Genomic DNA, 11,783 nt, shown 5'->3' with positions numbered 1-11,783 from the left:
TGTGTGTGTGGCGGGGGGTGGGGTGGTGTAATCAGCAATGTGTAGCTCAGACTGATAGGCTTTGTTAAGGCTTTTAAACTGAAAGAGAGGCGAGCAAAGCTTCCACTGACCCTGGGGGGACAGTGGCTCACAGTATTTAAGTAGCAGGAAAAGAAGAGGAGAAGTTGGAGGCACCATCAGAATTTCATCTGGTTCAAAGTTGTCCCATGACATATCCAACCGTGACTAAAACACTTGCTGTGAGACTTTACAGGGAAGCATGATGGGTGCCCAGGTGGTACATAAGCAGATGATGATTTGATGCTTATGACTGAAGTGTACAGTTGAGGTTCTCTGGAATCTCTGAGCCAGATTAGTGGAACACTTGGACTGAACTGCCCGCACTGGGTAGGTTACTAATATGTTTTTCAGCAAGCTGTGTCATTAACTTCAGTGAGTAACTGAGTACACTTAAAGCCAAAGATATAATCAGCTTACTGAAGGGATTGCAATTTATGGCTTCATGCCTTGCTAGCATGGTTTGTTTTGATATTTTCTACTCCATTGCATTCAAACTTCTATTTTTGCCCATCTGTCAGGACTGGGCTGACACCTTTGCCAGTTGGAGACAGTTGCCTGTCAAAATCAAGGGCGAAACTCTCACTGACTTCAGCAGTGTAATAGCAGGTCTAAAATTTGTAAGAAGCCTGTGTTCTGTGTCAACTCAGCAAATGGGAGCATGCCTGAGGCTTGATTTTGCTGTTGCTTTTTGTGTTCTGCCACCACTGGAGGTAGATTATGGATTCGTGGCTGTTCTCCCGATCCAAAGCTGTGGTTGCCTTTTACGTTAAATCTTCCCCTTTCAGGGGCTTGAGCTCAGATCTTCAGTTGCTTGCCAAAGTCTGCTGGCTGCCAGCCAAATGCATCCTTGCAGAGACTTCTTGGAGCCCAACCTGAGCAGGCAGCTTCGTGACCAGAGCAAGTATGAAGCTTGATATCGTATTGCTCAGCCATCTCATGACTGTATCACTCCAGGTCTACAAAGGTGTAAAATATGATGGATCCTTTCCTTTTGGCTCTGGTGTTTGCTCTGTCTCTGACATTTGATAAAATACTGGCCTCGCACTGATCCCTTCCACACACCTAGGGGTGGATGGAAATTTGGATTTTTCTTCCATCTGCCTGCCCTACTTTAATGAAATCCACAGGAACTTTATTGCCTCTAGTGTCCTGTTGGAGTTGTTTGGCATTTGTAAGGTTTGGATGTTAATATGGCATGGGCACACACAATGCTTCCTTGAGTCTCCTTAGGAAAAATCTTACAAACATCAGTGGTAGCAAAATTAATAAATGTCCCTCCTATTTTTTTTTTCCCCCCTCTTCTCCTTTCGAGCAGTGCCTTCCCTCTGTGCTTTATTAAAAACAGTAGCCCAGCCAGACCATGCATTACTGACTATACACTGCTACTGTAGTGTCAAGAATGCGGCTAATCATTAACTGCATTTGCCTGTGCAGGCTGTGGCATGCTCCTGTGCCCCACTGCCAGCCCAGAGCCCTGGTGACTGATGGTGCATTGCTTGCAGCAAGTGTGCACGCTAACTCACAGAGGCGAGCTTCAGCAGGTTGTGCTGGGACTGCATGGGCAAACACCAGGAGGTGCATGGACTTTCCAGAGTGCTTTGGGAATACTCAGGGATCTTCTGCAGATGGACTTAAAAAGCAGGTCCCATCTCTTCTCTATGCAGTCATGATTCATTGCATAAGAGTGATTTTTGTAACAAAATCCACTGTCAATATTTCCGTTTCCTGCTCCCTGAATTACTGAGGGGTTTGAGGTTGGCCCCTGGTTATTGTTTGTAATCTTGAGAGCAGCTGAAGTTTTTAGTAGGATTGAGTTCTTAGCAAGATACTTTCAGATGGAAACCATAATAAAAACATATGCTCCTATTGTTTCTGTGTTCCTCCTGGAGAAATTGTTATATTATATTACTTAACTATAGTTTTTTTGATAACTCCTTTACCTCTCTCCCTCATTTGGACAGCTAAAAACAGGCTTACGTTATTTTCCCATGCTGTTTTGCTGCATGCACTCAGAAAAAAGTCCACGATTTGCCCAGGACAATGGGAAACTACTATATTTCTGCTTAATCAAATCTGACCTCATTTTAGGAATGGCTTTAATTGTAACATTACACGTATCACTTCTTGACCAGCTTTGAATGGGAAAATATTCCTCTTCATTTTTTGTAATTGCTGCAGCCTGTCTGTAATGCTTTCACGTATCCCTGAGATTGTAAATTGTTTCTAATAAAGCCATGCAGGCTAATTGCAACCCATAGATATCTTACTGTACTCCCTCCCAGTTATCCCCAATCTTCTGGGCAGTTTACCTGGCCTCATCCCACCAATACTGCAGATAGGGTTGGATTGTTTTTTGTTTGTTGTTTTTGGGTTCTTTTTCAGGGAGTTAAGAAGTGAAGCACAGTTATCTTTTGGGGCAAGTGGTGACTTGTTAGTAGTTTGACATCCATTTGTGGTATGGGTCAGTTCAAAGCATGTCTGGCATTTTTGTACTGATAGATACAAATGTGTATTTTCATTGCTTCAATAGCTAAGGCTTGATTTCAGGTTTGAGTGTTGTGATCTACCTGAGTGTCTTTCCAAATAGCTCAGTGTGAGAGACATTCCTTGCCTTCGTGTCCACACACTCCCTGGCATGCCTAGCTCTTGGCCCGGCTGGCGGGGACATATAGTGCTATTGTCACAGGGTGCGTCTGGGTGGGAATTGGCACCTGTGAGCTTGCTGCAGGCTGCCTGTGTAATTAGCTTTTAAAAAACGCAGAAAATGTTCCCATTTCGGGTTGTTTCTCAGAACATGTAAAATACTTACGTATCCCCTGGGTTTCCTTTTTGCTTCTGTGTTGTGTGCTGTAGGAATAGCTTTGAGAGATGATGTCGTTTTGAGTGGCTCCTGCAAAGTGCTGGGCTCTCTGGTCTCAGCAATGCTTGAGTGAAGCAGATGTACTTCTCTGCATAACTGCAAAAGTGCTCAACCTCCTGTGGGACTGGATCCCAAATGTTCTTTTGAGATGCTCCTTCCTGTTAATACAAAGGTTAAAAGAACAGTTTTGTTCTCATCAAATGTTAGATGGAAAGTTTATGGCAGGCTCAAGAGCCACATGTCCCTTGTTTCAGGAAAAGCATTTTTATATGGGTATAAAAGACACAATGCAGAATTAGGTGCATAAAAGGACAATGTATTTCATAATTTATTAATTATTAAGATGTTAATATACACTGCCTGAGATTATTTTTACAGCTATGTCATTTATGTATCTTTAGAAATCTGGAGCAGGTATTTTCCCCTTTCCCTTCACCCACTAGTTTTTATATGCATTTTGAAATATATTCTCCCTGAAACTGTATGTCAAATCACGGTGGTTTTATACTTTTCTTATAGCTTTTTGATCATGTTGCTGAATGCCTGGGTGACTTCATGGAGAAACAACAAATCAAAGACAAGAAATTACCGGTTGGATTTACTTTTTCTTTCCCCTGTCGACAATCCAAGCTGGATGAGGTAAGAAGATTTCACAATTTTCTTAATATGCAGAAGAGCTACCACGTTATTAAAACACTGCTATGAAAGCAGTGTCCTAGACAGGTCTCATTTTCAGGATAAATGAGTGTTATGTTTCACTGTCAGACTTCACGTTTGTGTTTATATTTCTGTCTGAAAGAGCTGGTTAACAGATGATGAAGAAGCATCTGATGTTTTGTACCATCTCTGTGTGAGCTCCTCAGTATTACGGTTTACCGTGTAAACACGGCAGCAGTTTTTTCCTGCCTCCTGTGCAGCCTTTTTCACCCCTCCATGTGTGTAACTGGGAAGGACCCAGCTCAGCAGTGTCTGCTGAGAGTTTGCTGAACTTCACAAGCGCGCACACACTGATCCAGATCAGGGTCTTCCTCCTGAGCAGCAAGCAGTGCTTAGCCATTTGCTCTGCACTGAGGGCAACCGGGCAGGCCACCTGCAAGCAACGTGCTTTATAAAAGGGGGTGGAAATAACTAGTGTTGTATGAAGTGACTGATGGGATTCCCATTACAAGGATGCTATGGTATTTTCCTTCTTTTGCTCACTGTCTCACAAATGACTCAGCAGCCTCCTGGTACAGCATTGCTATGGCAACGCTGTAGCAAATTAATGCAGGAAAGTTAAATCCACACAAAATACGAAAAGATTATACTGTTAAAACACGACCTGCTTTTCTAGCTTGCAGGTCTCTAGGTTAGCCTGGTGCAACAGCTCCCCAGATGTTGGTGCTGAGGAGAGCCAGGTGAGGCACGATTTTTATTACATTTCGTATTTCTTGAGCTATGCTGAGAGCTGAAACCAAGGGTGCTTACTAAGTCAGGGTCTGAATGCAGTTAAGAACAGAGCACTGTCTTTTTGTGCATCAGTTCAGGAAAGATGAGTTGATTTTGGTGCAGCTCTCGAATCTGTCCATGGTGCATGGTAGGGCTGAGGCTACTGACGGCCGCAGAATCATGCTGGGGATGTGGCTGTGAAGCTGAGTCGCCCTTGAGAAAATTTGTTTAGCTGTGTGATGCAAGGTGCCTATTTGCAGGCTGGTTTGGTCAAGCCAGTTTGGATGAAGTCATGCTTGTGTGAGGCAGGGGCAGATAGGTAGCATGTGGGATGGCTTGGGGACACCCATAGAGACTTGGAGATGAGCCACAGCAGAATCGAGGAGGAAGTAAGAAAGTAAGAGTAAGACAGTAAGAGTATCAATTAAAAAAATTCAAAACAAAAAATGAAACTCCTTCTGAGAGTTTTTGTGATATTTTGGACATTGGAAAATGCATTTTTTGGGATTCTGTGGGCCAGATTTGTTCCTGGATTGCTGCTTCTGTGAGACTGTGCTTGTCTGAGTGCTGCTGCTTGTGCTTGGTGAGCAGGAAGAGGCAGGGTGGTCCCTGTTTTCTCTAAGGGTGGCAAGGTGGCACTGCATGGTTGCATCCTGTTCAACCCTGGTGCGCTCCAAGGGCTCCTCCCTGCTGCCAGGATCTTGCTGGTGAAGCAAAACATCCTTCCAGCACAGCTGCTGGTCATGCTGAGAGCAGCTGCTCTTTGCCAGTGTGGTTTGACCACTATCCTGAATGATAAAACTTACATGGAACAAGGGGCCCTTTTGCTCATTGAAGCTGTGCCCGCAGACTAGGCTTTGCCCATGGTTTTCCTGCGCAGCAGCATGGGGCTAGGTTTCTAAATAAAGTTAATGAGGGCAGCACAGTGGCAAAACTTACACGAACTGAGTTTGTGGTTTAGTGGTAGGACAAATATCTCCTGGTCTGGAAAGAGCTGCCCTCACCCTTCTGTCCCCTGTTGGGAAGGGGAATGTGCACAAGACGTGCAGTTGATTTTTAAGCTGAGGTATGGGCAAACATACATTTGGGCAATGGCTGCTTGTGCCTGTAGGCTTCAGCTTTTCTGGTTCTCAGCTTCTTGCACTCCTGTGATAGATGTGAATTTTGTGATGGGTGTGAAAAGCTGAGCTGATTTGAGTTGTCTTTCCTGTTAACTACTGTCAATGCTCTTTATTTCCTTTTATTATTATTTACTCATTTACCAAATGCTCTGAATCAGCCAGGCGTTATCTAAAAAGAAAAAATTCAGATGTAGTCATTACCTTGGGGCATATACAGACTCTGTATGATAGTTTGCAGACAAGGAATTCAATGCCAGGATTTCCTTTTTGATCCATGCTGTAAGTCGGAGACATACATTGCTACCTTTCTAGTATTTCCATTTGCCCTAACCTGTAAACATGACCTCACAGTGAAACAAGCCTGGACAGCTGGGACTCCAGGCAGCAAATTTGCAGCAGTCTGATCCTTGCTGCAGCCGAGTCTTGGACATACAAACATCACAACCCTTCAGTCAGTCCTGTGCAGTCAGCTTTTTTGAAAGCAATTGATTTCCATGGCCCAAAAGGATTACATGGTTTTCCAAGAAAAACTGTCAAGGAGTAACAGAGATAAGAGTGGACTGAAAATACAAAATGCAAACAAACCATTTTCTAGCAAGGGAGAGGAAAACAGTTTCCTAACTTTGAGCTTACTGTAATGAGAATCAAAGACCACTAATTGTCTCAGGTTGGGTTTGCTAGGTCATGTAAGAGAAGAGACCTGAAGGTGTATTTGAAGTATAAAATCTTGTTTTTAAGGAAAAAAAAAAATCAATTTGTGTCTTATGCTGGCATCCTGTTGAATATTGCTTTCTTGTTTTATCAGGGTATTCTGATAACCTGGACAAAGCGCTTCAAAGCAAGTGGAGTGGAGGGAGCAGATGTTGTGAGGCTGCTTAACAGAGCCATCAAGAAACGTGGGGTAAATTGTACTTTATTCTTTTTTTAGCTCTGTATCACAGCAAACTGGAGTTTCTTTGTCATTCACGTCAGTGACGTGAGCATATGATCTGAGTGACAGTGCAGCTCTGCTTTCTTGCATGAAGATGTGTGGTTTTGCCATTTGCTGGGAAAATGGAGTGATGTCAGAGTTACTATGTGGAAGCTGTGATTTTCACAATACTAAGGCACTGTGCTGCGGTTTGTTGGTGGCAACCTTCCACAATTTTATCTCTCTCCAAAAACTGTGAAAGTGCTGTGTGTCAGTGCCACAGCTTTTCAGTGATACCGACACATCCCGTTCCTGAGAAATTGTGTCTCATGGTCTGGGTTCAGTTGTGCAACTGCCTTTTTTGGGAGCAGCAGAGTAGAAGAGAAGGGGAATTTCGGGCTCTGTGAGCTGCGTTGCTCCCTGCAGTTTCTCACTGTTAATTTTATAGAGGTTGAAGGTGACCTGGTTGCTGATCTAAACAAAAAGGCACTGAGTGTGAGATGGAATTAATTTGGGTTTGCATGATGCTTGCAGCCAGGTGATAATGTTGATTATTCAGCATCCAAATTCATTAGAAACCGGGCAGTATTTGCTCTATTTGGGCAGTTGTTTACTCTTAAGCAAACCAGAGTTTTACTATCACTGAACAGCACTACTAAGTCAGTTACTGTCATCAGACTTGGTATCAGGAAGAATAACACACTGAAGAAGCTGGAAAGGAAGGAGTGCTTGTAATTTGGGTAGCTTATTTAATTGCATTATTGGCTTACAGTTTTGTATTTTAATACAAATATAAAATATGAAATAATCTTCACTTGAAATAAAACTCCTAGATGTTTTATGTATTTCTCATAGAGTTCACTTAACTTGGGAACATTTTCTAGATTGGCTCCTCAAGCAATTGCATCATATTACTCCATGATGTTTAACTGCAGAGTTTCTCCCTCCCCAATGTATAGCTGTTTTCTTTCCCGCCTAGGGATGCTTATGTGAATGCAGGTCTTTGCTCTCTAGAATTATGCTACTGCTATTTTATTGTTTGCTTGGTACATTAGTCTGCTCTCATTGTCTTCTTGGGTATGTGGGACAGGAAACTGGCACATGGAGCAGATATTTAAAAAGATGAGCTGTGATATTCAGACAAATTATTTGTCTCCTGTTCCTTGTGAAATTCGCTAATATAAGCAAACCAGTGATAAACACAAGCACTGTTTTTCAGAGAAGCCATTTGGTCCAAGTAACATTTTGTTCCTCCCTCAGGACTACGATGCAGATATCATGGCTGTTGTGAATGACACTGTTGGGACTATGATGACCTGTGGTTTTGATGACCAGCGTTGCGAAGTTGGCTTAATCATTGGTAATGCACATTGCTTCTGCAGCATGCATGTGGCTTTTCTCTCTTTGCCTGGCCTGTTTGGTTAGCACCTTCTGATGTCCTTTCCCTAAAGGCACTGGTACCAACGCCTGTTACATGGAGGAGATGAGGCACATTGACCTAGTGGAGGGGGATGAAGGCAGAATGTGCATTAACACAGAGTGGGGGGCCTTTGGAGATGATGGCTCGCTAGAAGACATAAGGACGGAGTTTGATCGAGAGATTGACCGTGGATCCCTTAATCCTGGGAAGCAGCTGTGAGTGAGAGTAATTTATTTGTGAGCTTTGTTTCTCTTGTTTTCCACTCTATGCTCTCTCTTCCACTTGTGTTATGAATTCAGCAGTTTAAGAAAGCTCAGCTTTTGTGGTAAGGCAAACAGCAGGCTGGGCCAGGCAGTATGGTGGCACAGCCGGGCTCTGCCTCCCAGTGTTGCAAGTGGATGGTTGGGTGACTGCTGCTATCCTCTCCCACAGATTTGAGAAGATGGTCAGTGGGCTGTACATGGGGGAGCTGGTAAGGCTCATCCTGGTGAAGATGGCCAAGGAGGGGCTGCTCTTTGAGGGGAGAATCACCCCTGAGCTTCTCACCAAAGGGAAGTTTGAGACAAAGCACGTTTCTGCCATAGAAAAGTAAGTATCCCTTTTAACTCCCTGGGTTTTATAGTGACTCTGAATGTTAATTTTCCAGTATGTCTTTTTGCTCCGAGAGGAGATGTTCTGCACTGGGGTGGCTGCCACCCTCCAGCACAGGTGCAGAGCTGGCATGTGGGGACCCCCAGCAGACAGTCTGTGCCCTCCTCCCCAAGATTTCTCCCTTTTTCTGTGTCGAGAGGAACTGTGAAAGCCAGTCAGTCTGTGCAGCTACAGGGTATGTTCCGTGCTACTTCTCACCCGCCTCCAGAAACTCAGAACTTGTACCCTGCAGTTAAACACAGTGGTGAATTGGCTTAGTGCCTCTGAGCAAATACTTGTGCTAGTCCTTGCTGTATCCACGGGATCGCTGGGCAGAAAGAAAACAAGTGTGACAAGGCAGAGCATTCAATCTCATAAGCAGTGCCGGGTGCTACATGGCGACCTCTTAGCTATGTGCCAGTTGGTTTCTTACAGTGTCATCACCCCTTTGGTCAGTACTTACTGTGTCTCCCCCCTGCATTTTTAAAATTCACATCACTGGGATGGTTTGTACTGTAGTCATTGCACTGGCTTTTCTTTTTGAAATGCTGCTGATTTTGGTGCACACGTATAGAGGTACTGTTAGATTATGAATGCAGTGCCAAGGGAACAGCCAGTAACTTCTACAGTGTCTGCCCCCTGCCCCATTTCACTCCTGTCCCTGCAGATGGTCTTATCTGAACAGCTTTTCATTAAATGTGTGTGTTCATTCATCTTAAGCACAGAGGTCTCTGTAATAGAGTAATATAATGTTGAACAACAATGAGAAAAATGCAGGTATTGAGAAATTCAGTCAAGAGCAAAATTAGCCCTGAAATCCTGTCTTACTTCCTGAAGAGCACTTTGGTTCTCAGCAGAGGGCACATCCCTGTGAAGCTTCAAATTTCTTGCTGATGCTAGTGAGATGTAACAGTCCTTAAAAAGATGTGTGGAGTGCAGTTACTAATGACAAGATATACTCCTTGTAGTTTTTGTCTGGGAAATGACTGAGCAGGACACGGTAAGTTTTGCCAGAAACTTTGCTCTCAGACTGGGTGCTAATGAGGAAAAATGCAGTGCAAGAGACAGAAATTCAGAGAGGTTGTAAAAGCCTGAAAAGAGACCCATTAGGATGAAATTACTTAGGGTTTTGTTTTTCATACTTGGCTTAATTTATTGAGACATAAAAGCAAGTGTGGGATTTTGGTGTGTACTTGGGCCTATGCTGAATTGTGGGGCTGGTGCTTCTGACTCCAGAGAGAAGCTGAAGTTTTAAGCATCAGTCAGTGTTTAAAGCATTTTCATCAGCGATGTAATTCTTCCAGGTCTGTAAAAGTGCTTGGAAGCTGCTAGTTTTCTTGGGGGTGCACTGAAGGAGCTGTCATGTGATTGCTGCTCTTCATTGGGTCTGGCGCTGTCAGACCCAGCTGTAGCCTGAGCTACCACACATGCTGTGCTTGTAGAGGATGCCCCATCTTTGCAGGGTGTGGCTGGTCCTGGTCCCATGCTTTATGTGTTCACTTTTGGAGTACAGGAAGCTTGCTCAGTACAAGATTTGGTCTGATCATCTGGCACAACAAAAATGTACTCTTTGTTGGAGAGAAACTCGCACACAATTATCATTGGACAGGTTGCCAGTGACATGATGTATGTCTGCCTCGTGGGAAAGGAACTTGAAGGTGGGCAGGCTCTTGGGTACATGTGCGAGTGATCCTACCCATAGGTGGCTGCTGTACTACCTGGAATTGCATGGTTTGTAGTGGCATGTTTGCACCAGGCTTTAACGGAAAGCCGTTTCTGTCTGTGAATGAATGCATATTTAGAGCATTTTATTTCAAGCCTCAAGGAGCTTTCCAGTCCAGATCTCCAAGAAATTTTCCTTATAACTGCTTTCTCAGACCCCAAGCAGGGACACTCATGGTCATATGCGCCTCAGTCCTGCGTCTTATAGCTCCCCCACTAAGGATTACCCTTTATTCCTTTCTCTTTGTAGAAGCAAAGAGGGTTTGAACAAAGCCAAAGAAATTTTAACCCGCCTGGGAGTGGAGCCATCCCATGAGGACTGCATTGCCGTCCAGCACGTCTGCACCATCGTGTCCTTCCGCTCGGCCAACCTGGTAGCCTCTACACTGGGTGCCATCCTCAACCAGCTGCGGGATAACAAAGGGGTTGGCCGCCTCCGGACAACCGTGGGGGTTGATGGCTCCCTCTACAAGATGCATCCACAGTGAGTCCCTCTGCTCCTGCCATTAACACTCTTCACCTGCCACAATCTCTGATTTGCAAAAGTTTGGGCATGTAACCCCGGGATGTCACCCAGGCGTGCGGTTTGGGTGTGAGATGAGGAACCCAAAACATGGGTGTGGGGTTTGGTCTGAGGTGGGAGCTTAGTGATAAAGAAAGATGTCATTAAGTAAAGAAGTAGGGTGACATCTTAAAAAAAACCAAAAAACCAACAAAACCACAAAAGCCAGAACCAAAACTCTGAGTAACTGGATACTGTAATATTAATGAAAACTATGGTGGTTTGAGTACATATCTTAAGGGATCTCAAAAGACCTCTTGGTAGGAGACTTTTTTGTACAAAATATTACTTTGTGCTTTGAGGAGACCTGCATTAATGCACCTTGATCTCCGTTTTCAATTTAAATTCAGTTGTTTAGAAAATGACTGTGCTGAACCCTATTTTTTTTTTTCCAGTCTTCTCTGGAGATACTTGGAAACCAGGGGGAAAAACATGGTGCTTACATTTCCACAGCTTTTTAGAAACTGGTTTTGACTTTGTTTTCCCCATCTTGAAAGTTACATTTTTAATAAAACAGCTGGTTATGCTTATGAAGAAATAAGAAAGGAAGTTGAGCTCTTCTGCTGTGGGTGTACCTGGTTCTCACAACAGGGTTTGGTGTGTTAGTGTCATAACTGCAGTGCCCAAGCCCTAATGCTGTGGATGTCTGGGAATGGCTGCACCTGCATAAGAATTTCCAAGTTCAGAATAAAGAAATGAAAGAAATATTCAGTGTGCAGGTGTGGTTTATGCACACATAGTAAATGGTTTCTATTTAGTAAATAAGAACCGGTGAGAACAAGTCAGTTTCCAGTCTTGGCTGGAGGATTTAGCTGTGGGTAAGCAGGAGCACAGCATACAGGACATACCTTGGCATTGGAGCTAGGTAGTTGGGCTGAGCGTCATTTATGAGGAAACTTTTGAAAGGAGAAATACGTTTAACATTTACTTTTAGTTTCTCATCATTTTTTCTGGGAAAAAAAAATTTCTTAAAGAGAAATCTAAACTTTTGGCAAACAAAAATATTTCTGATAATGCTATTTCAGCTAGCTTTTCCAGGGGTATGTTAAGATAACATACATGGCAATTTT

General features: G+C 43.7%; 1 protein-coding gene across 1 annotated transcript in view; it reads left to right on the top strand.

The window, feature by feature from the left end:
- The window catches only part of HK1 (hexokinase 1), a 31,288-nt gene that overhangs the window by 6,894 nt on the left and 12,611 nt on the right, over positions 1 to 11,783 (top strand). Inside the window, exons 3-8 of the mRNA XM_010019905.1 lie at positions 3,440 to 3,559; positions 6,275 to 6,370; positions 7,640 to 7,739; positions 7,831 to 8,014; positions 8,232 to 8,387; positions 10,402 to 10,635. Coding sequence (XP_010018207.1) covers positions 3,440 to 3,559; positions 6,275 to 6,370; positions 7,640 to 7,739; positions 7,831 to 8,014; positions 8,232 to 8,387; positions 10,402 to 10,635 — 890 coding nt within the window. The remainder of the gene's footprint in view (positions 1 to 3,439; positions 3,560 to 6,274; positions 6,371 to 7,639; positions 7,740 to 7,830; positions 8,015 to 8,231; positions 8,388 to 10,401; positions 10,636 to 11,783) is intronic.

Source organism: Nestor notabilis, unplaced genomic scaffold, assembly GCF_000696875.1.
Source record: "Nestor notabilis isolate BGI_N333 unplaced genomic scaffold, ASM69687v1 scaffold6668, whole genome shotgun sequence".
NCBI classification, from domain to species: Eukaryota; Metazoa; Chordata; class Aves; order Psittaciformes; family Psittacidae; genus Nestor; species Nestor notabilis.
This window is presented reverse-complemented; position numbering and strand designations above follow the sequence as displayed.